Source organism: Hyla sarda, chromosome 13 (genome assembly GCF_029499605.1).
Source record: "Hyla sarda isolate aHylSar1 chromosome 13, aHylSar1.hap1, whole genome shotgun sequence".
Taxonomy (NCBI): domain Eukaryota; kingdom Metazoa; phylum Chordata; class Amphibia; order Anura; family Hylidae; genus Hyla; species Hyla sarda.
This window is the reverse complement of record NC_079201.1, coordinates 29,302,120-29,328,599: the sequence shown is the minus strand read 5'-3', so window position 1 is coordinate 29,328,599 and position 26,480 is coordinate 29,302,120. Positions and strand designations below refer to the sequence as shown.

Here is a 26,480-nt window from a genome sequence, read left to right as displayed (position 1 = left end):
TTTGTACAGATGCTGCCATCTTGCCTGAGCTGTCTTATACAGCATTTAGTGATATGCTTCACATGACCATTGGACATAAATAAAAATAGAAGGAGCTGTCCTATTCACATGAATTGGAAACCTTACTGGGCATTCTCTGTGATCTTTTCAGAAGTCATTCTATGGGAAGGGAGGGTGCTGATTTGAATGATGGTATATACAGTGTTATCTCTCTACTGGTGTCACTACCAGTTGTACATTCTTAACCTTTAGTTAGTTGTTTTTCTTTTCTTTTTCTTTTTTTTTTTTTTTACAATGACAGAATTTAAAAAAATTGGAATGTAATATTATATGTTCTTATTTGATTTAAGATTTTGTCCACACATTTTGCCTGTTTTTTGCTTACATACATAATATTGGACAGCCCTGGAAACCATGCAATACCAGAGTTAAGTGGGATGAAAAAATGACATGTAGGGCCCCCTACTGTACCTTTGTCAGCCCTACAATTCACTTTATTAGATTGATGGGCACCCTACAGCAAAAAAATGTGTGATGTGGTCCCTACAACTTACAGTTGCTGGAATGGTAACGCATCCATTGCCTTGTGCCTCCTTAATGTAACAGGGGGTTATTTTGGAAAGTATGTCCTTCTACTGGATGGAACAGCACTAATCTCTGTACTATTCCATAAAGCATTACACCTAATTATTTGTCATTGTACAAGAGGCAATGTCAGTAAAGCATTTACGTTATTGCTTTGGTCATTCCGATTGCATCAATACCATGCATATTTATGTTTTTATTTTATTTTTATGTTTCCAAACTAAAATATTTATTTTGTCTGTGTACTTATTGTTTATTTTATTATTATTTTATACTTTTTATTATGATTTACTTTTGATCACTGCTATAATGCTTTGGTATACTGAGTATAACAATGCATTATCATTGCCTGTCCATGTTACACTGACAGGCAATGCACATTGTAGTACTAGGCTGTGCCTAATGCATTCTGCAGCTATGGCAGTGCTGGGGCATCTTTCAGGCCCCCTGACCGCAGTAGCACCCATCGGCACACTAATTACAATGATGGTGAGAGAGTCAGCCATCTCTATTTCATATCACTTACATTGGCAGGAGGAGACTTCTGGATATGGAGGGATTCAACGGCGCTGACCAGGAGCAGACACGTCAGGTAGGTAGGAAGGTAGCTTTATTAAAACAATGCAACGCGTTTCACCTCAGATGCGTCTTCATCAGGCATAACAACCAGAGGGGGAGTTGGTCTTTATATACAGATAGGGATTTAACCCATTTCCTGAATTTTGTTACATTTTAAATCCCATTACACAACATGTGTACATACACAACAGATCGATTATCAAAATACATCCAACAGCATGCCTAACATGCATATTGCACAATAACAGTAGATAAAAAGAATTATATATATATATATATATATATATATATATATAAAATTATTAATATAAATATAAAATTATCTCGATATGGATACAATTATATTAAAGGGGTATTCCAGGCCAAAACTTTTTTTTTTATATATCAACTGGCTCCGGAAAGTTAAACAGATTTGTAAATTACTTCTATTAAAAAATCTTAATCCTTCCAATAGTTATTAACTTCTGAAGTTGAGTTGCTGTTTTCTGTCTAACTGCTCTCTGATGACTCACGTCTTGGGAGCTGTGCAGTTCCTATGGGGATATTCTCCCATCATGCACAGCTCCCGGGACGTGACATCATCATTGAACAGTTAGACAGAAAACTTCAGAAGCTAATAACTATTGGAAGGATTAAGATTTTTTAATAGAAGTAATTTACAAATCTGTTTAACTTTACGGAGCCAGTTGATATATAAAATAAAGTTTTTGCCTGGAATACCCCTTTAATTAAGATATACAAAAACCAAATACATGTATATAAATAAAAATAATAAAAAATGTAAGCAAATGTGCACAGACATTGGCATTACCACCGCCATAATAATTGCATAAAAAAAAAAAATATATATATATATATATATATATATATATATATATATGCATACATATACATATGTATGCACACACATGCGCATATATATATATATATATATATATATATATATATATATGTGATAAAACAAACATATATGTCTAAAATAGAAATAAAAAATAAATAATAAACATCTATATACATATATATAGATATGCGCACACATACACATATATATACCCACACTTATACACACTACCATAAATGTAAAAATAAATGAATAAAATATACGTGTAGACTTGACAAAAACGCACAGTGTGAACAGAGTATCAGGATTTTTCCTCAACGTACATTCTCAATAGTCTCATTAAATCCTTGGGGGGATAATGTAACTAATTTATTAATCCAAAATGATTCCCGATTAATCAAATGTTGATAACGATTAGGGCAGTTTTCCGGGATTTGTTCCAATATTATTAAGTTTAAAGAACTTATGTCACCCTTATGGACAATAGAGAAATGACGTGAAACACTATGTAACAACATTTTTTTTTTATATACAACCTGTATTTGCACATACCGGATCGCACCGTCTGAATGGTGCGACCCACATACTGCATATTGCAACCACAGGACAATAAATAAATCGCAAATTGTGAGCTGCAACTGAGATGATCTCTTATTATGTATTTCTTTTGTGTCTGAAAAGACACAAAACTATTAATCCTGATACTCTGTAACATACTGCAACACAAACAGCGGTTTTTATTGCACGGAACGCAACCTCCTATTTTACTCTCACTTTTGTTTTTTTCTGTTTCATCTTCTGTAGTTTTAAGTCTGCTTGTGGCCAATACATTTTTTAAATTTTTTGTGTGTCTGTATGTAACACCAGGATATTTAGGGATAATCTGGTTTAATACAGGGTCTGCCATTATAATAAACCAATTTCTCACTAAAATTTTTTTAATTTCACTCGCTTTATTATTATAATGTGTGATGAAATTATGCCTAAATCGATTCTCTCCATTATGATTTTTCACCTTATCTTTGGGCATTAAAAAATCGGATTGTTTTTGTATTTTTACTTTATTATAAGCTGTGTATAATAATTTTTCAGGGTATCCCTTTTCCCAATTTTTTTTTTTTTTATCACTGCTGCCTGCATTTTAAAATCTGTCTCACTGGTGCTATTTTTTCTTATACGGACATATTGCCCGTAGGGCATGTTTTTGAGCCAATTTGGATAATGCGCACTATCATAGCTTAAAAAGCTATTTACATCAACCCGTTTAAAGAAAGTACGAGTGGCAATCTGATTTTCCATATTTCTCCTTATTTCGAGGTCTAAAAATTCTATTGTGGCAGAGGAATAGTGTAGTGTGAACTGTAATCCCCATGTGTTGTTATTTAAAAAGGTGACAAATTCTTCTACTTCCAATTGGGTCCCTGTCCAAATAAAAAATAAATCATCGATAAAATAAATCTCCTAAAAAATAAAATGTTTTAATGGAATAGGGGGGACTGTGCCATGTATTGGGACTCGAATCGCCCCATAAACAAATTTGCATAACTTGGGGTGAAATGAGTCCCCATGGCACAGCCCCTCATATGTAAATCATATGATTAAAAGTAAAAACATTGTGCTCCAAAATAAATGTAATAGATGTTATCAAAAATGACGATTGCTCGTTTTATAGATGCTAATCATATTCGAGAAATGTTTCATGCTATTTAAACCCAATTCTGTATTAATATTTGAATAGAGAGAACACAGATCCAGAGTTAAAAAAGAAAAAGTGGGGGGAATGGATAATTTTTTACATTCTTGTATTAATTGTGTAGAATCCCTCAAATAAGAGGGTAACTGTAAAACATATGGTTGAAGGAATAAATCAACTTAATGGGAAAAATGAACCGTAATGGAAAAAATACCAGAAATAATAGGGCGACCTGGTGGGTTAACTAAATCTTTATGTAACTTAGGTAAATAATAAAAAATAGGTATAGAATAATGTTTAATGTTTAGGAATGTGTGTTTACATAACTGATTGAATTATTTTTGTACAACTGAAGAGAATGTTTCTAAATGATTCCCTCTATGGTGTAGGGGATAAAACGAAGAGGCAGTGTGAACTGTGACATGTTTAATTGTTGGTATAGTATCGGATAAATCTGAAACCTCAGTTGTATCTTCAATAGGAGCTGAATTTTTGACAATACTAAAGTAACGAGTGAGAGTTAATTTTCTGATAAATTGATTTAAATCTAAAAATAATTGAAAATCACTAGGTTGAGAGGATGGACAAAAAGAATGGCCCCTGCTAAGGAGACTGTTAAATAATAAGAAGACAAATTAAATAATTTCATTGTCTGTTTTTTTTTTACATTTGTGGAAGTGCAGGGGGATGTGAATTGTGGGATGCGGTTAGTTTTTCCACGACATAAGTTCTTTAAAATGAATTCTATTGGAACAAATCCCGTAAAACTGCCCTAATCGTTATCAATGTTTGATTAATCGGGAATCATTTTGGATTCATAAATTAGTTACATTATCCCCGCAAGGATTTAATGAGACAATTGAGAATGTATGTTGAGAAAAAAATCCTGATACTCTGTTCACACTGTGCGTTTTTGTCAAGTTTACACGTATATTTTATTCATTTATTTTTTCATTTATGGTAGTGTGTATAAGTGTGGGTATATATATGTGTATGTGTGTGCATATATATGTATTGTGCTGCCTTCGCAATGTATTTTCCATGCTTGGTACTCAGTAGGGTCTGTACCCTCCATTTTCTTGAAGCCTAGAGGCGGGCCATCTCTCTAAAGCCTAGGACTAGCCATGGCACGTCTCATTCATTTCAGCTCCAGCTACCACAGTGATAAGATCCACAGGACTTCTCGAAGCTAATACAGACTGCAAATCTGATAAATACCAAAGCCTGTGAGTAAGGTTTTGTTAGTTAGCCTGTGTAGAGAGATGCTAGGCATTTGTAGATAGAGAATGTGTGTTTTCAGTGTGTAGTAAGTGAGCACATGTTAGACTCTATGTATTAGCTATGCATAATGTAAGCCACTTGAATAGCCATGCTTATATTTGTATTTTATATGTTTGTTTTACAGTTTTACCACTTTCATTATATCTCAGTAAAGATTACATCAGTTAAGCAAACCAGCGTGTCTTTCCTTGAGATTCGGTATAAACTTGATGTGAAGCTGTCTACTTAAAACAACACACACAGCTGAGACATAATAGTAAAAAGGCTTTTAAACGTTATCAGAAGCAGTTAAAGGGGTATTCCAGGCAAAAACTTTTTTTTATATATTAACTGGCTCCGGAAAGTTAAACAGATTTGTAAATTACTTCTATAAAAAAATCTTAATCCTTCCAATAGTTATTAGCTTCTGAAGTTTTCTGTCTAACTGCTCAATGATGATGTCACGTCCCGGGAGCTGTGCATGATGGGAGAATATCCCCATAGGAGCAGGACAGCTCCCGGGACGTGAGTCATCAGAAAGCAGTTAGACAGAAAACAGTAACTCAACTTCAGAAGCTAATAACTATTGGAAGGATTAAGATTTTTTAATAGCAGTAATTTACAAATCTGTTTAATTTTCCGCAGCCAGTTGATATATATAAAAAAGTTTTGGCCTGGAATACCCCTTTAATCAGCTTTGAATCGTCCGCAGCAGTAAAAAGGACTCATAAATCCTTTGGCTGCAGTCTGTGTCGGAGTAACGGCGCGAAACACTAGAAATTGAAACTAATTCTCTCACGTGTTATAACACTGCTCTGCTGTGTCCAGTCATCATCATTATCTACGCTGCCAGCTAAAGCAAGATGCAGAACCCAGAGAGCAACGCTCTGACAGTTAACCCTCAATGCTCCTATAAAGAGGAAGGCACCTTGCCAAGAAGTAGATCTAGGCGCACAACATTGTCTAGAGCGTCCAGTCAAAGAAATCTAACTTCGGTTAGCGCCAATGCAGCAAGATTTAAACACCATAGTTCTAGACACTCAAGCACCACCAGCTTGTCATCCGTTAGCGCCATAGCAACTAAGGCAAGAGCGAAAGCAGAAGCATCCTGTGCAATGGCTTCCTATGCAAAGCAGGAAGCTGAATTGATGAAAGAAAAAGCAAAAAGTGAATCTGAAGCACTTAGAAGAAAAGCAGAAGTGCAAGCATCTTTACACTTACTCCAGCAGCAGAAAAACGCTGCAGCAGCCTTAGCCGAGTCAGAAGTTCTCATAGGGGCAGCCGAAGCCCAGCTCGCTGGCACAGAAGCCCAGATGTCACCCCTCAGCGTAATCCAACGCACCCGTGAGTACGTACAGTCACAAGCAGCCATGTACACTGACCAGCAGTTCAATGATACACCAAGGCCATCATTGACTCCAACAGCAATAAGCAACTTTGATACTATGCAACAATGCAAGACTGAATCAGAACCTCAGGGTGGGAAGTCAAGTGGTCGCATGCTCAGAGATCAATCTGCCAACCTTACAAGAGTGCAAATGGATGCTGATGTACTCCCTCCTCAAGCAAATACAAGTCTGGATTATAGCAGAAAGACTTACAACAGAGGAGAACAAAGCAGACTTAGTCAAGTGCCTCATCAGCCTTACCAGCCGCAGCCATACCCTGAGTTTACACCCAGGAAGTATTCACCAGATGCAGCAAGAGCTACAGAGGTAGAAAGATTCCTGATGCGCCGTGAGATAGTGAGAGCTGGTCTCATGAAATTCGACGACCGTCCAGAAAACTACTGGGCCTGGAAGTCATCTTTCCTAAGCGGTACCCAAGACTTAGATCTGACAGACAGAGAAAAGCTTGACCTGCTCGTCAAATGGCTAGGACCAGAGTCAACTGAGCAAGCTCAAAGAATCAGATCAGTACATGTTCATGACGCAGCAGCAGGACTTGCAATGGTGTGGCGGAGACTAGAACACTGCTATGGGTCACCCAAAGTGATCGAAGATGCTCTTCTGAAGAGGATAGAAAACATTCCAAGAATGACAAACAAAGACATTCAAAAGCTGAGAGGGTTTGGAGACCTTCTCTTAGAAATAGAAGCCGCTAAGTCTAGTGGATACCTGCCAGGTCTCTCATATTTAGATACAGCACATGGAGTGGATCCCATAATCGAGAAACTTCCTTTCAACTTACAAGAAAGGTGGGTCACTCAATCTTCAAGATACAAGAAAGAACATCGAGTCGCATTCCCACCGTTCGCCTTCCTTGCTGAATTCATCGTAGACCAAGCTTTGATCCAAGCTTTGCTTTCCTGAACAAGAGAACTGCAAGCTCCCCAAAGGTAGAGCAAAAACCTCCAACGCTTTACAAAGAACGCAGAGCAACAATTTCTGTACAGAAGACAGAAGTCTCGCCTGAGTCTGCAGTCAATCAGGAAGACAACCCAAGTAAGAAATTTGAGGAGCCAGACAAAATATGTCTTATCCACAACAAGCCTCATCCACTAAGAAAATGTCGCAGTTTCTGAAGTAAGACATTAGAAGAGCGCAAAGCCTACCTCAAAGACAATCACATTTGTTTCAGATGTTGCGCTTCAATTCAGCATTTTGAAAAAGACTGTACAAAAACAATACAATGCACAGAGTGCAACAGTGACAAACACCTGTCAGCACTGCACCCAAGACCATCACCATGGAAATGAGAAGTTCCAGCAACTCAAGAAGATCATGGTGGGGAGCAAGGCGAGAGTACCATGCCAGCAGTAACCTCAAAGTGCACTGAGATCTGTACAGAGCAGGGCCGCCCTAGATCATGCTCCAAAATATGCTTAGTCAAGGTGTATCCTGCAGGTTTCAGAGAAAAGGCAATCAAGATGTACACAGTCTTGGATGAACAGAGTAACAGATCTCTGGCAAAAACAGAGTTCTCTTCGGTGACAAAGAAAGTCCAACCCCATACACCCTGAAGACTTGTTCTGGAGTTGTAGAGACAACAGGGAGAAGAGCAAACAACTACATCATCGAGTCATTAAATGGAAAGACAAAGGTGACTCTTCCTACCCTCATAGAATGTGATGAGATACCAGACGACAGGTCAGAGATCCCCACACCTGAAGTTGCTCGTCATCACCCCCATCTGGTGCGACTAGCAGACCAGATACCAGCACTAGATTCAGATGCTGCAATCATCCTTCTACTTGGGAGAGATATCCTCAGAGTGCACAAAGTCAGAGAACAGTACAATGGGCCACACATGCACCATTTGCACAACGCCTTGATCTCGGATGGGTCATCATTGGAGAAGTATGTCTAGACGGACTCCACAAACCAGAAAAGGTAAATGTCTACAGGACACATCTGTTACAGAATGGTCGTACATCTTGTCTTTGCCCATGTACCAACAGTCTACACATTAAAGAGAGACTTGTTAACCCAACACATCATCGGAGTATCCAGAGGTGCATGGAAGACTTAGCCTCAACTGGAGATACAGATGAACTGGGCTGTAAGGTGTTTGAAAGAACACGAGACGACGACAAGCCAGCACCCTCTGTGGAAGATACTCTCTTCCTTGAGATCATGGACAGGGAAGTCTTCAGAGACAAATCAGGCAGCTGGGTAGCTCCTCTTTCCTTCCGGTGACCACGCCATCGGCTTCCCGACAACAAGCTACAAGCAGAGAAACGCTTCACCTCGTTGCAGCACATGCTACAAAGAAAGCCAAATATGAAGAAACACTTCCAAGCCTTCATGCAGAAGATCTTTGACAACGATCAAGCTCAAAGGGCACCACCACTACAAGAGAACCAAGAACACTGGTACTTACCAATACTTGGGGTGTACCATCCTCTGAAACCAGGTCAGATACCTGTAGTATTTGACTCTAGTGCGAAGCTAAATGATGTCCTTCTCAGCGAACCTGACCTGAACAACACACTCCTTGGAGTACTCATCAGGTTCAGAAAAGAACTTGTAGCAGTGACAGCAGACGTACAACAGATGTTCTACTGTTTCCTTGTTAGTGAAGATCACAGAGACTACTTAAGGTTCCTGTCGTATGCAGACAATGACTTTAACAAAGAAATCACAGAGTACAGGATGAAGGTACATGTGTTTGGAAACAGCCCTTCTCCAGCTGTAGCTATCTACAACCTGAGACGAGCAGCACAGCAAGGTGAAAGACATGATCAAGAAGCCACACAGTTCGTCATGAAGAACTTCTATGTAGATGATGGACTTGCTTCTTTCTCCAGCAACGAAGAAGCTATCAATGTCCTAAAAAGTACAAGAGAAATGTTGGCAGAATCCAACATAAGACTGAACAAGGTAGCTTCCAACAGCAACAGAGTCATGGAAGCATTTCCAATGGAAGACCGTGCTAAAGACCTTAAAGACTTGGATCTAGGAACAGAATCACCACCCTTGCAAAGAAGTCTTGGGATTACTTGGGACCTAAAGACTGACAGTTTCACCTTCAGGGTCTCCAGAGAAGAGAAGCCATTCACAAAAAGAGGTTTCCTATCTACAGTCAACAGTCTTTACGACACCCTGGGGTTCGTAGCACCCATCATCATGCAAGGTAAAGCTCTTTTGAGACAGATCACTACTATTTAAGATCAAAGAGTTCATCAATTGCAGTACCAGGGCAGTGGTCTATGTCGCTGTGTGCTCGTGCACCCTGATGTACGTAGGTAAGACCATCAGAGAATTACGTCGAAGGGTGCTTGAGCACATAGGTGACATTAGAAACAAGAGAGACACTGCCCTGGCTAGGCATGTGAATGAGATACATGGTGGGGACACTAAGGGCATGACATTTTTTGGAATTGAAAAGATGAATCCATCTTCTCGAGGTGGGGACCTAGACAAGCTTCTTTTACAGCGTGAAGCACGTTGGATCTTTAATCTAGAAACTGTCACGCCTAAAGGACTTAATGAGCTACTCTGCTACGGGAGTTTTCTCTAAGAGTGTCCGTAAGGGTATTCTTATTAGGGGTGTTTTTTTAGGCAGTTAGGGGTGGCTGTAGTCAGCCAATTAGCTAGTACACCCCCTAGTTAGGGACTACTAGGGTACACTAGGCTTAGGTTCCAGAGCGGGACCGCCCTTTTTAGGGCGGCCACCCCGCCTAGGCATAGGGCTCAGTTTAGGGACGCCTAGGCATTCTATAGGCTCACTAGGCCCCTGCTAATCCCGCTCCACCTCCTATCTAGGGCTTCCCCTACCACAATACCCTTCGGACACTTTTGATAAGGATACCCTATTATTAGGGTATCGGTTTTCATTACCCCTTCTCATCCACCACAGTTGCTATTGATTATTATTTTTATCCGGTATCTTTCTCTGTTATATTCTGGGTCTCTGATCTCTAGCCTGTTTACTTTTACTTTTAATTATTGTTACTAAAATTCTAAATTTAATAATTCAACTCTATCTGTACTACCTAGATGTGTCAATCCATGTACTGTTCCCCTGTTATACATTATTTAATGTCTAATACCGGACTCAGTATATATAAATGTCTGGCTAGGTCCTCGCCTACCCTAATTCACATATCCAGAGTGTATTTTTGGGCTGCCATTAGAAGCTAATCTTCCCACCTGTCCTATTTTTGGACAGTGTAACTGACTTACCTTCGGGTCGGCTAGGGTTAACTACGCCCGTGCTACCGCCCCGCGAGATCAGCGGGACGGATGACGCGCTCTCCATTGTTTTGGCGCTGGCATGGAGACGGCGTCGTTAGCCGGGCCACGCCCACCTAGACCGGAAGCGGATAAGTCGTCAGACGCCGCTCTTCTCTGACATGTGTGTGAGTAGCCGGCTCGGATGCTAGGCTCCCCGCCACTGCGGGTTACACACACATCGTCAGGATTTATCCCAGATAGACGCCATAACCGTGAGTAACTATCTCTTCTGCTTTACAGGTACCCTACTATTTATGGTAATGATATGCTTACTGAGGACCATTGTTCTTATGTGCTTCCTTGCAGGTTGCGTCCGGGTCCTGTCATTCATATGCTGTACAGAGTATTTGTGCATTACATCCAGCACGCTCGTTGTAGGGGTCGCTATTGTATCTAGCTACCCCGATATTAATTTTCATATGCAATAACTGTATTGTTCTACGCCAGTTAGCCCCTGATGAGGTCACATGTAACCATGTGCTGAAACGCGTTGGGCATAGCTAGCAGCTATATCTATATTATCTATTAGCAGCATACAATTATATTGGGCTACAGCATTTGTGGGACAATCCCTTTACATGCAATTTTAACAGCCTTGTTAGTGTCTATCCTTAGGTCACAGGGCTGACATCTGCCTTGTCACCTATTCATACATCACTTTGTTGAATCAGTGTGTTTTAGACGACTTATTAAAAGCTATGTTTTATTAGCACTTATATAGTTTTCTCCCCCCCTGTTATCTAATTGTTTATTTTTGGGAGTTGTCTATACTAGGCAGTGGACACCACTACCTGTCCACAAGATTATTATTATTATTATTATTACAGATCACTACTGAGCAAGAACAAAGGGACTGGGACGTACCTCTACCTGAAGAGAAGGAAATGCAGTGGAAGTTGTGGAAAGACTCATTGTTAGAGCTTGAACAACTCAATGTCCCTAGACCATACGTATCTGTTTCCTTGTCTGCTACAAAGAAAAGAGAAATATGCGTATTCTCTGACGCCTCCACTATAGCTATCGCATCTGTCGCCTACCTTAGGGTAATAGACACTGAGGGACAAAGCCATGTCGGGTTCATCATGGGAAAATCTAAACTGGCTCCTAGACCCGCTCACACTGTCCCACGTCTAGAACTTTGTGCTGCTGTCTTAGCTGTAGAGATGGCAGACATGATTACAACAGAACTGGACATCGAGATCTATGCAGTGAACTTTTATACAGACAGCAAGATTGTGTTAGGATATATTCACAACGCTTCAAGAAGATTTTATACATACGTGGCCAACAGAGTGACATGTATCAGAAAGTCTACAAGTCCAGTACAGTGGTATCACATCAGCACGGACAAAAACCCAACTGATCATTGGACAAGACTAGTGCCAGCCGCTGTACTCAAGCAAACTAACTGGTTCGTAGGTCCATCTTTTCTTCATAAACCAGAAACCAAAGAAACTACTCAGGAATAGTGTTGCTCGCGAATATTCGCAATTCGAATTTTATTTGCGAATATCGCATATTCGCGAATTCGCGAATATTCGCGAATATAGCGCTATATATTCGTAATTACGAATATTCGTTTTTTTTTTATTTATTTTTTTTTTTCACAGTACACATCACAGTGATCATCCCTCTCTGCTTCCAGCTTGTGTGGTGTAAAGAAGGCTCTAATACTACTGTGTGAGACCGGTGTGCAAATGTTCGCATATACGAAAATTAGCATATGTTAATATTCGCATATGCGAATTTTCGCATATGTTATTTTTCGCACACGCGAATATTCACATATGCGAAAATATAACGAGAATATTACGAATATGCGAATATTCGCGAATATGACGAATATTCGTCCATATATTCGCGAATATTCGCGAATTCGAATATGGCCTATGCCGCTCAACACTACTCAGGAAGAGACCTTTCAGCTCGTAGAACCAGATCAAGACAAAGAGGTAAGACCTCAAGTTGCAGTTTGTAGGACTTAAGTTACAAGAGACAGTCTGGGCGCCCATAGATTTGAAAGGTTTTCCAGCTCGAAGTCGCTGACCCGTGCAATCGGAAAACTTATCTGTCTAGCCAGATCCTCCTGCAGAGCTACCAATACTGATCAGCGTAGCAACAACCATCTTGAACAAGCTAAGGTCACGATCATCAGATGCATCCAGGAGGAAGTCTTTAAAGAAGAAATCCAAAGCCTTATGGAAAAAGGAAGAGATTTCTCGACACAATTAGCTCAAGAAGCTGAACCCTATCCTCGACGAAGACGGAGTGTTAAGAATTGGAGGTCGCTTGTCAGCAGCAGATACGACTATCCAAGAGAGACATCCCTTCATCATACCCAAAAATCCTCACATTGCTCTTCTTCTGGTGAGACACTATCACGAGCAAGTCGCACATGAAGTTCGACACTTCACTGAAGGAGGGGTACGGTCAGCAGGGTTGTGGATCATGGGAGGTAAGAGGCTAGTCTCCAGTGTGATCAGCAAATGCGTGACCTGCAAGAAGATTAGAGGGAAATTTGAAGTCCAGAAGATGTCAAACTTACCTGCGGACAGACATTCTTCAGATCCTCCATTCACTCACGTAGGTCTAGACGTTTTTTGGCCCTTGGAACATCTCTTCTCGCAAGACCAGAGGATGCAGTGCCGAAATTAAACGTTGGGCTGTTCTGTTCTCTTGCCTGAGTACCAGAGCAGTTCACATTGAAGTGATTGAATCTTTATCCACTTCAAGTTTCATCAATGCCTTGAGAAGATTCTTCTCTATCCGAGGACCAGCAAAATTGATTTTTCAGACCGAGGCACAAACTTTATTGGGGCTTGCAAGGAGTTGAAGATCATTTCTACAGACTCTGAAACAGGTTCCTATCTTCAAGATCAAGGATGCACTTGGACTTTTAACCCTCCTCACGCATCGCATATGGGAGGAGCCTGGGAGAGGAGGATAGGAGTAGCTCGTCGCATTCTGGATGCCATGCTCCTGAAGGTTGGGTCTACTAGCCTCACACATGAAGCTTTGACTACACTAATGGCTGAAGTCATGGCCATTATGAACGCCAGACCTTTGGTTCCAGTGTCCACAGATCCAGAGATGCCGGCAGTCTTGACACCCGCAATGCTGTTGACTCAGAAGATGGAACCAGTGACAGCTCCCACAGGCGACTTTGACCTCAAGGACTTGTACACCAAGCAATGGAAACAAGTTCAAAGTCTTGCGGACATTTTCTGGAAGAGGTGGAGACAGGAATACCTGGTGACACTCCAGCCACGCAAGAAATGGCAAGATGACAAGCCCAATTTACAAGTTGGAGACATTGTTTTACAATAAAATTATTAATTAAAATCAAAACAATAGGAAATATTGGAGTACTGATGTGATTAATGTGTATATATATATATATATATATATATATATATATATATTTTTTTTGTGCGCACGGACATATGCATATGCCGCAATTATTATATGTATTCATATTTAATATAATTGTATCCATATCGAGATAATTATATATTTATATTTACAATTTTATATATATAGCATTCTTTTTATCTACTGTTATTGTGCAATATGCATGTTAGGCTGTTGGTTGTATTTTGATAATCGATCTGTTGTGTATGTATACATGTTGTGTAATGGGATTTAAAATGTAACAAAGTTCAGGAAAGGGTTAAATCCCTACCTGTATATAAAGACCAACTCCCCCTCTGGTTGTTATGCCTGATGAAGCCACACCTGTGGTGAAATACGTTGCATTGTTTTAATAAAGCTACCTTCCTACCTACCTGACGTGTCTGCTCCTGGTCAACGCCGTTGAATCTCTCCACATCCAGACGTCTCCTCCTGACATTGTCTTGCTCGGATGGGAAAGCTGCAGACTGGACCTGTCTCTCACTCACTCTGACCACTGTTGTGTGTGAGCTTACACAACCGCACTTGGTAAGGGCATTTTCTACTACATTTGTGGACCCTCTACCTGCGGTATTGCGCTATGGAGCGTTTTTCCCTCTCTTTTTATATCACTTACATGCTACAGTCACTATTGACTGTGACATGTAAATGGTTAAATTGTCTGAAGCAGACTCTCCTTTATTCCAAGAAGTTGCAACAGGGTCCCATCTATATATTCACAAGGGGATTGTTCCTCGCACCTCTTTTACAAAACGTAAGATGGACAGCCATCAGGTATTTTTTTTTTTACTATTTTAGTTAACTGATAAAGCTCCTTTATTTATTATTATCCATGTTTTTTACTGGCTGCAGAAACTTTGACTCTATTGATGGCAAAGACTTTTGGTATATTCTAAATCTTATAAATCACATATGAAACCGATGCCAAAATAGCAGCAGCAGATACAATAGTAAAAAGAAAGGTCACAATGTATCCATATTTTTTTTTTTTTTTTTTTTTTTAACAAGAAGCTTGTTGGGATAGTATAGAACAGTAAATGATAAATATATTTCTGGTCAGAGTGTTCACAGACAAACACAAATGATATCTGACTAGACGCTTAAAATAAAACTGAGCAACCGAGCGTAACATCTTGAGGGTTTAGTAAATTATTCTCTGGCATTTATAATACAATGTTCTGTTTTTCTTAGAAGAGAGTTATCATTTTTGTATTTCATTTAAGGGAATGTGCCGTCAGAAAATGAACTATTGGTTAAATCGGATTTTTTATGTCAACCATATTTTTTTTTAAAGATTTTTAGTTGACTTTTTATTTTCTAATTTTCCATTCTAGCTATATTTTTAAATAATCCTAAAATATTTCACTTTCCTTGCTGGTCACTAAGCTTAAAACTAAGCGACTTCCTGTTCTGTACAGATCATTTCCAAGCAATGCCTTTTTTTTCTCAATGAAAAGGGGACACCAGAGATAACACTGGATCCACACCCATTCACATCCTGTATAATGACATCTAAAAAGGTCAAAGACAATGCCTAGTAACCTCTCCGATTCATGTAAAGGAGGCATTTATGATCTGTTTCTGGTTTTGGCTACAGAAAACCTAACTGTGAGAAAACACCCTTAAGGAATGTGGTTTAGACTGCTTGTTTTTCAGTTACAGACAATGCAGTTGGAGAAGGTTGTGTGATCAAGCAGCAACTACAGCGAAACAGCACCAGAACAGTCAGCTAGTGCCTATGTCTGCCTGGTCATTTACCGAACATATACAGTATGTATTTGTACTCGGACTAAAAAGAGCAGTACCCTACGCTTTTGAGTCCAAATAATGACACGTATATGTGTGGGAAACATTCCAAACATAGTCACTAGTTAACTATGTTCAGACCATTGAAGTCTGTGCTTGTGTCAACATCCTTTTTAATTGCCAATGTATACATGACCCAGAGGGCATTATGTGTCCTAAAATTAAAAGGAGCCTGTCAGCAATAAATCATGCTTAGACCTGCAGGTATAGGCAGAGAGATTATATAAAAGAGATGATAATCCACACAGGAAAAAACAGCACCAACATCCTTTATGGGATTATATGCCCTCAATGGATTTACACTTGGAACCAGGTGGTTAAACGATAATGCTCATAGCGAACAGCACCAGATATTCAGTAAGGAGAAATATTTTCCGGCACTCACCAAAATCCTTTTAATTACTTTTATCAGTGCTTCACAGCAAGTAGATGAGATGAAATCTGGACATATAGAGCAATGTCCTACAGCTGTTTCACGTCATCTGGCGCTTTGTCAGCATCAGATGATGTAAAGTGCCATTAGGCAATTGCTGTTTATGATCGGACCTTGTCTGATCTATGAAGTGCTAATAAAAAAGGATTTTGGTGAGAGTTGTGAGTTATTTCTCCTTATGGAATAAAACAAATGATAGCTTTCTCTTAGGTAGTGACTGTTTACAAAGGTGTAAAATCATGTTTTCCTTCCAAATGCAAGTGCCATACAGGAGGTATTGAACCTCCTAGGCTTCTAGCAGTGCTTGGATTCTAGCACGAAGCCGTGTACATAAATCATGTAGGGCAGGGAGGGGTGAGGGAGAGAGGAGTCAGCCTGCTACCGCTCATCCGGGCCTCTTCAAGTCTTGAGCTTATAAGAAAAAACATAATTTCATAACTTTGCAAACAGTCATCAGCTAAGTATCATTTATTTTATCAGTTAATTGCCCATTTCTACAGCTCTGAGAATGATATTGAGATAACAGATTTACTTAAAAAAAAACATACAAAATGTGTGTTTGGCTTTAGTTCCCTTAACTACGTATATTTACTGAAAAAATAAAAACTTACTATAGACGGTTTCCGGAAACGGTCAGCTCTCGCTCTGAAATATGCTTCATCGAACGATGAGTGGCTGCCCTTTATTTTTTCAGAGAGATTTCGATATAGGCGTTTGGCTGCATTGGGCGAAGAGGGGGCGCTGATCTTTTTGGATTGTGTTAGCTGTAAATTTTGCATCTGTTGTGTCATGATTTCCGGGTAACTCCTAACAAGAAAAGGCAAATGTTACTTTCTGTGTCATACCCAACTTCATGTACAAAAAACATTTCAGCATGGAAGAAATCAAAGTTATTAAGATGAACCAAACCTTTCAAATGGGCTTTGCCAGGGGTCATATCATTTTCTGTTATTTAAAAAGGTTATCCAGGAATAGAAAAAACAGAGCTATTTTTTTCCCAAAAATAGCATCACCTGTTGTGTGTGGTATTACAACTTAGCTCCATTCCCTTTAATGGCACTGAGTTGCAATTCCACATGCAACCTGAGGACAGATGTGGTGCTGTTTTTAAAAAAATCAGGTCAGTTTTTTCTAATGCTCGACAACCCCTTTAACATGGACCTTTAACATGTCCTAAAATGTCTGTTTTTGATGATACCTGAATTCCCCGTGAAGTAACGTTCCTGGAGCTCCTTTTCTATACTTCTGGGAACAGGGACCAAGGTGCCATATTAAGGCATTTAGGTGATGATTTTGAAATCAATGTAACTTTGAAACATAATATTGATAGAGAGAGATAATTGGAGCACTCACCACAGATTCCTGCTTGTGTTCTTTTATTTTCAGTCCATAGACATGAACGACAATGTACCCCTTGCATAAAGCAGAGTTTGAATTGCAGGAGCCTGCACCCGGGTGACAGCCACTGTTTCACGCCAGTAGGCATTTCCCCATGCCCCCAGTGAATACGTGGTGAGTGCTCCAGTTATTTCTCTCTACCAATATTGTGTTTATATGGCACTTATACCAAAACTGTGTAACACCCCCAGAAAGTGCTTGATGCAAAATTGAAATACCCCCCTCCTGAGCTGTTTAAACACCCAGAACCTTCAGGTGGGCAGTGAAGGGTATCTGTTCCTCTAAAATCTGTTTGCTTGTGTCATTTTGAAAGATGACAATAATTCAAAAGAACACTGGAGGTACGCTTTAACAGAAGTTAAATTTAGAGGTTATACTAAATTACAGTACAGATACATATACTATCTCCATCAAACACTCCATGAGTCACTTATCTGCACATTAAAGGGGTTATCCAGGAATTGAAAACCAGAGCTTATTTATTGTTTTAAAAAAAAAACATCTTCACGACTGTGCAATAGTGTGAGTGCAATATTACAACTTGGCTCTATTCACTTCAATGGAAGTGAGCTGCATAACCACGCAAAACCTGGAGAAAAACAGAGAGCGGTTTTTGAAAGAAAATAGCTATGTTTTTCTGTTTCTGGATAACCCCTTTAACAAAAAAGTAGGCACTTCTAAAAGTCGCGATTTCAGCAGGGTGTAAAGAGAAGTCCAAGCCCGAAGTGGATCCATGAGGTAAGAGAACTTTGCATCCTTCATTTATATTTTACATTCCTTTTGAATGCAAACTTAGTCAAACTTAGAAGTCCCTGTCCCTGTACTGCTATCTATCCACAGTGTATGCATGTTTTACTGTCATTTCACAATGGCCGGGAAGGGTGTAAGAGCACTTGACATTGTGAATGTTCAATGTACTGTCAGTGTACTTAAGATTAGGGGCACAACATCCGTCAAATGATGAAGCAAATGTCCCATAGAAATATGAAGCTGCACAGAAATATGAATAATTTTATAATATGCACAATAATACACAGAGCAGAGAATCAAAAACATAAACTACAAATAAATATAATATATTCATCTAAAGCATGATTGGGCAATAAAAGAATTGGCTTAAACCTGCACCCTTTGAGTTCAGAGGTCATGCCTTATGTGACATAATCTCATTGGATACTCTACCACTGGTTCTCTGAAACAAAGACTACATCACGATAACACCTAGGAAACCTACATAGTATCAGGTAACACACAGCTCTGAATCCAGCTTATAAATTATACAATATGGACACAGATGGATTTCACAGAACTACAGTGGCAGAAATGTGATAGAGGAGAAGCTATGGAGAGAAGGAAGACGAAGATCATTCAACACAACATGTGCAAATAAATAAATAATCTCTCTCTCTCTCTCTCTTGGTACACATATTACAGGTCGGGATGAGAGGTCGAGGTAGGAGGTCAAGATAGGAGGTCGAGATAGGAGGACGGGATAGGAGGACGGGATAGGAGGTCAGGATAGGAGGTCGGGATATGAGGACGGGATAGGAGGTCAAGATAAGAGGACGAGATAGGAGGTTGAGAAAGGAGGACAGGATAGGAGGTCGAGATAGGAGGACAGGATAGGAGGTCGGAATAGCAGGTCGGGATAGGAGGTCGGGATAGGAGGACTGGGTAGGACGTCGGGATATGAGGACAGGATAGGAGGTTGGGATAGGAGGTCGGGATAGGAAGTCGGGATAGGAGGACAGGATATGAGGATGGGATAGGAGGTCGAGATAGGAGGAGGGGATAGGAGGTCGGGATAGGAGGACGGGATAGGAGGATGGCATAGGAGGTCGGGGTATGAGAACGGGATATGACAACAATATATGAGGACAGGATATGAAGTCAAAAGCTTCCTCCTTTGTTGATTTTCCTTCCCAACAAGGATTAGGAAGGAAAAACGGGGCAACGCTGGGTACTCAGTTAAAATATATATTTATATATATATATATATATATATATATATGCAATAAACTATGCTACAAACTGTGCTAAATTAGAGAAAAAATTTTGTGACACTTATTTAATAAATATTAATATTAATTTATGTTATTAAATAAAAAAAATGGGAACAAATTGCTTGGTTTTTAAAGGGAACCTGTCAAATAAAAAATGCAGTCCAGTCTGCAGATATGTTATAGAATATGTAAAAAATAGTTAAGACGGTGGTTCTACTCAGTGATTGACAGCTATCTGTGTGAATAGAGGGAGCGATCAGTTACTAAGTAGAACCGCCCACATGACTACTTAGCCCAGAATTTGCAGAGATTTATATAAATAAATGTCAACTTATCCTGGAACTTTTTCCACAAAACTATATATCAATCTGCTCAGCTCCTTCTGCTCTATAACATGAGGCCTGCAGACTGGACTGCATTTTTTTTTCATCTAAAAGGTTCCCTTTAAGCCAAATATTGTTCCTTTTAGGAGTTACCTTGACAGTAATGTGCATTGGTTTAACTACAAGGTGTTATAGACTTAATGGGGTATTCAAGGATTTTTTTTTTATTTGACTATGCTACAGGGGCTGTAAAGTTAGTGTAGTTCATAATATAGTGTCTGTACCTGTGTGTGACGGTTTTCTCACAATTCTTCTGTGATTTTCACACCACTATTTACTTTTAACAGCATACAAAATGACTGCTGTCTCAGATTTTTCCCAGGTTGCAATGCGGCCGAGACCTGACTCACTATTCAGCTGATGACAGGGAGCCTGTCTGCTTCAATGGGTGGAGGGATCGCTTGGTGGGAGAAAGATCAATCTGCAACTAATGCAACAGCTGTAGGCACCCTGATTGAAAACCACAGGTCTCTGAATGGATGCAGCTCATTTATGTTTCAATGGGTGGGGTGGCTGCTGTGTGGGAGGGAGGAATAATGGAATTGTGGGATTTGTAATAAAAAAAAGAAAAATCAAACAGGAAATACAAGTTCACAAAACGCTGGTCACAATATTATGGTAATCTCATGACATAGCCATTTAGCCCCAAGACAAGCGCAGATCCTTCGTAAGCATGTCCATTACTGTCTGCCAGATACGTACTAAAATCACCTTATGGTGGATAACCCCTTTAAATGGGCACTGTCATCAACATTTTTTTTTATATGTTGTAGTTCTTATATACTACAACATATCTCTAATATAGATTCATAATTTATAATGGTTTAATTTACACTTGAAAACCGGCCACTAGGAGTCTCCCTCCTAGTGGCCAGCCGTGACATCACGATTGAATTAGGACCGATGCCGGCCAGGCAATCGGTCCTAATTCAGTCAGCCTGTGCTCGCTCCCTGCCTGTCAATCAGACAGGCGGGAACGAGCGCAGTGAAGGTCGGGGCTTGCGCGCATTTGCTCCCTGGATTCGCACGCAGCCCGTCCCCACCCCCGGCATGAAAAGTTAAATGGAGACAGCGCACGCACACTATATCAGTGTCGCGCTGAGGCTCCATTAGTACAGTCCCGGGTCTCGGCAGCTGTGTATTGCACGGCAGGCTACTCCTATACTCCTCCTCCCTGGATAACACATGTAATGCTAAACAGGGAGGAGGAGACCCCGGAGCAGCCTGATGTGCTATTCGCTGCTCATCTATGCGTGCTCCCGACAGGAGCGCAGGCTAGATGAAGTGAGGGCGGAAGTCGGCGTCCAGCAGGCGTCAGGGACGTTGCGCCTGCTGGGGAAGTCAGCTTCCGGCAGAGGAAAACAGGAGAGCCCAAGAAGACTCATTTGTAAGGTATAACAACATTTTTAAAAGGCAGGGAGGGGGTTAGGGATAGATTACCAATAGGTAGGGACAGAAAGAAAAAAAAACTGATGGTGGGAGCTACTCTTTAAGAAATTACTTAAAAGTAGCTTGTTTGCAAGATATTTTTAGCTTTACATTCAAGTATGTCATCTTTTGAAAGTTTTGAAGAAACAAGTAAAGAATAGGTTGCACGTCATGGCTTTAGATGCCTTCAGAGCTATCGAGACCTTGATTCTATTGTATATTATCTTGTGTGATACTCACATCACAATGGTTTGTTCTATAATTTATTCTGTTCAATTCCATTTAGTTTCTGTATTCTAGGATTAAACTGAAATATATTAGAAGGTAATAACCTTTTCTCTAAAAATATTCTAAATGTTAGGTGGACACCTGATCAGCTCATGCATATTTGTTTGTCATTTTAAAACCATGGACACCAATATTAAACAGACATCTTGGACAACTTTGAAAACCATTTTTTCATTACCACTGTTTTCCAGACATCAAGACATACACAATAATGTCAACCAACCCCGGCTTCTTACATGACAGTGGGCTCAGCCTATCACTGGCCGGGGCGGGGCATCACTGCGGCCGGTTATAGGCTGATTGCTGTCCGACGTTCCAGTCCCCAGCGTAAGGCCGACGTAGGTAAGTTAAGTTTATTTTCTTTATCTTTTGCAGCCCGGGCATAGGGATACAGCGTGCAGCAGTGGTCTCAAACCTGCGGACCTCCAGCTTTTGCAAAACTACAACTCCCAGCAACATCTGGAGGTCCGCAGGTTGGAGACCACTGGCGTACAGGGAGTTCCAGTGCCAGTGGCCCCCAACGAAGAGGAGGAGGGCAGTGCTTGACATATGTGAGTAGCACCCCGCTGGGCTGATAATTAATTGGGGGGGAGCAGAACAGCGCTGTAGGGTAACATGATTGGGGGGGAGCAGAACATCGCTCGCGGGTCACATGATTTTTTTTTGGGGGGGGGGTGAAAGAAATACCGTTATATACCGTGGAACCGCCATAAGTTACAAAAATACCGTGATACACATATTTGGTCATACCACCCAGCTCTAGGTACTACACCACTATCCAAAGGATAGAGGATAAGATGTCTGATCTTCGGGGTCCCACTGGTGGGGACCCCCTCGATTTACCTGCTGCACCCGGAATTTGTTTAGAGCATGAGGTGGCGTGCCAGAGGCTCGTGACATCATGGTCATACCACGATCATGACTTCTTGGCCACCCCCCTCAATGCCATCACGCCCCCCCAAAGACTTGCATTGATGGTGAATGGCCGTGACATCACGAGCATCGGGCCCCGCATTGCCAGTCATCCGGCATGGAGCGAAGTTCACTCCCTGCACCAAATGTCTGGGGTGCCGCAGCCGAGATTGTGGGGGTCCCCAGCGGCAGGACCCCTGTGATCAGACATCTTATCCCCTATCCTTTGGATAGGGGATAAGATGCCTAGGGGGCGGAGTACCCCTTTAATGAGTCTTTGACTGTCAGTCACCTTTATTAAAAATGGACGAACTACACATCTTCTTGTCATGGGTGGATCATGCAAAAGCACACTGAAGCCAGTATATTATGCAATACTACTATATTAGTACGTTATACAGTGCCTTGTGAAAGTATTCGTCCCCCTTGAACTTTTTGACCTTTTGCCACATGTGAAGAATCAACAACAAGTGGGACACAATCATGAAGTGGAACGAAATTTATTAGATATTTCAAACTTTGTTAATAAATAAAAAACTGAAAAATTGGGCCTGCAAAATTATTCAGCCCCTTTACTTTAAGTGCAGCAAACACTCTCCAGAAGTTCAGTGAGGATCTCTGAATGATCCAATGTTGACCTAAATGACTAATGATGATAAATAGAATCCACCTTTGTGTAATCAAGTCTCCGTATAAATGCACCTGCACTGTGATAGTCTCAGAGGTCCGTTTAAAGCGCAGAGAGCATCATGAAGAACAAGGAACACACCAGGCAGGTCCGAGATAATGTTGTGGAGAAGTTTAAAGCCGGATTTGGATACAAAAAGATTTCCCAAGCTTTAAACATCCAAGGAGCACTGTGTAAGCAATAATATTGATATGGAAGGAGTTTCAGACCACTGCAAATCTACGAAGACCTGGCCGTCCCTCTAAACTTTCAGCTCATGCAAGGAGAAGACCGATCAGAGATGCAGCCAAGAGGCCCATGATCACTCTGGATGAACTGCAGAGATCTACAGCTGAGGTGGGAGACTGTCCATAGGACAACAATCAGTCGTATACTGCACAAATCTGGCCTTTATGGAAGAGTGGCAAGAAGAAAGCCATTTCTTAAAGATATCCATAAAAAGTGTTGTTTAAAGTTTGTCACAAGCCTCCTGGGAGACACACCAAACATGTGGAAGAAGGTGCTCTGGTCAGATGAAAGCAAAATCCAACTTTTTGGCAACAATGTAAAACGTTATGTTTGGCGTAAAAGCAACACAGCTCATCACCCTGAACACACCATCCCCACTGTCAAACATGGTGGTGGCAGCATCATGGTTTGGGCTTTTCTTCAAAAGGGACAGGGAAGATGGTTAAAATTGATAGGAAGATGGATGGAGCCAAATACAGGACCATTCTGGAAGAAAACCTGATGGAGTCTGCTAAAGACCTGAGACAGGGACCGAGATTTGTCTTCCAACAAGACAATGATCCAAAACATAAAGCAAAATCTATAATGCAATGGTTCACAAATAAACATATCCTGGTGTTAGAATGGCCAAGTCAAAGTCCAGACCTGAATCCAATCGAGAATCTGTGGAAAGAACTGACAACTGCTGTTCACAAATGCTCTCCATCCAACCTCACTGAGCTCCAGCTGTTCACAAACGAACTCCATCCAACCTCACTGAGCTCCAGCTGTTCACAAACGCTCTCATCCAATCTCACTGAGCTCCAGCTGTTCACAAATGCTCTCCATCCAACCTCACTGAGCTCCAGCTGTTCACAAACGCTCTCCATCCAACCTCACTGAGCTCCAGCTGTTTTGCAAGGAGGAATGGGCAAAAATTTCAGTCTCTTGATGTGCAAAACTGATAGAGACATACCCCAAGCGACTTACAGCTGTAATTGCAGCAAAAGGTGGCGCTACAAAGTATTAACTTAAGGGGGCTGAATAATTTTGCACGCCCAATTTTTCAGTTTTTTATTTGTTAAAAAAGTTTGAAATATCCAATAAATTTCGTTCCACTTCATGATTGTGTCCCACTTGTTGTTGATTCTTCACACAAAATTACAGTTTTATATCTTTATGTTTGAAGCCTGAAATGTGTCAAAAGGTCGAAAAGTTCAAGAGGGCTGAATACTTTCACAAGGCACTGCATATCTTAGAGGAATTACCTTATTTAAAAAAAAAAATTTTTTACACGAATATTTAACCATGAAAATATGGGCTGGTAATTCAGACTCCTCAGGATTTTAGTAACCTTGGTACAATGTGAGATTGCAAATCTAGTAGTTTCTCTACTGAGCAAAATAAGTTAAAGGGGTCATCCAGGATTAGAAAAACAGAGCTTATTTCCTCCAAAACAGCACCACTCCTGTCCTCAGGTTGTGTGTGGTAGGGCAGCTCAGGTCTATTGAAGTGAATGGAGACAAGTTATAATACCACACACAACATGAAGACTGTTGTGGTGCTGTTTTTGGAAATCAGCTTTGTTTTTCTATTCCTGGATAACCCCTTTAAAGGGGTACTCTGCTCATAGACATGTTATCCCCTAACCAAAAGATGGGGATAACATGTCTGATCGCACGGGGGAAGGGGGGGGGACCGGCCACTGGGACCCCCGGGCCACAGCTGTGGTGTTCTGAACACAGAAGCCTGGGGCATCTGTGTTTGTGCCTTCATGCCACGCCCCCTTCATTCATATCTTTGGGAGGGGGTGTGACGGCTCTGTGCTGAGTACCCCTTTAACAAGTTCAATGATCTCATCTTTGTAAGGAATCACAGCTTGATTCCAATGTCAAGTACATTAGCAGAAATACCACTACTGTCATGTGGGCTGCAGGGAATTTGTTTAAGTCCACTAGAAATAGAGCTAGTTGGGAGGGGAGGGGGTCGAGGTTAACCATGGAGCCCAGAATGGTAGAGACAGCCCACAAGGTCTGCAGATGGGCGGTCCGACAACACATGTAGGATGCCTTTCTGCCCACATTGCTTCCAGTACATAAAAGAGCATTCAGGATAAATCCTGTGAAGCCTGAATGGGGTGTAATACAGTCTAAGAAGCATATTGGTGATTCTCCTGGTGTTTCGCACTAAGAAACATTTATGAAACTACTGTTCATTGTTAGGGAGACATTTTTGTTGTTCAAGTTAGTTATAATAGAAAGATACTTCTCAGCTTAAGGTGGGCATGGTATAGAAAAGCAAGGACAAAAGATTGACATTGCATAAACTGTCTCATATTTGTAAGATTTATGAGACTCCTTAATGGAGACCAAATTAACTTTTTATATGACCAAAATGAATCAAATGGAGTTAATCAAATAGGTCTTTCAAAGATTGCACTGCCTTACCTTTTCATGGAGTCCTATGCTAGTGCTTCATGGAAACTACTGGGCAGTAAAGAATTCAAAATATTCTATTGTATGAAGAGGATTAATTTTATTTATTTCAACAACCAAAAAGAATGAGATTCTCAAGTGGTACGTTATTTTCCTTTGAAGTCCTAGTTCCGTCTCACATCCATTGTTAATGACACCTGGGACCCTTGGAGGGCCTCAAGCTCTTACTATGACAGTCATGCGGTTTCAAGTGGTTGTGCTGATGTACTATCTGTTTGTTAGTGTTGAGCGGCATAGGCCATATTCGAATTCGCGAATATTCGCGAATATGTGGCCGAATATTCGTCATATTCGCGAATATTCGCATATTCGTAATATTCTCGTTTTATTTTCGCACATGCGAATTTTCGCGAGTGCGAAAATTAACATATGCGAAAATTTGCATCTACAAA

At 40.6% G+C, this 26,480-nt stretch overlaps 1 protein-coding gene across 8 annotated transcripts in view; it reads right to left on the bottom strand.

Moving 5' to 3' along the window:
- Window positions 1-26,480, bottom strand: part of ANKFN1 (ankyrin repeat and fibronectin type III domain containing 1) — a 597,928-nt gene that overhangs the window by 394,018 nt on the left and 177,430 nt on the right. For all 8 annotated transcript variants that reach the window (XM_056550598.1, XM_056550604.1, XM_056550603.1 and 5 more), the window contains one exon: window positions 16,898-17,093. In XM_056550598.1, coding sequence (XP_056406573.1) covers window positions 16,898-17,077 — 180 coding nt within the window. In that variant the 5' untranslated portion in view covers window positions 17,078-17,093. The remainder of the gene's footprint in view (window positions 1-16,897; window positions 17,094-26,480) is intronic.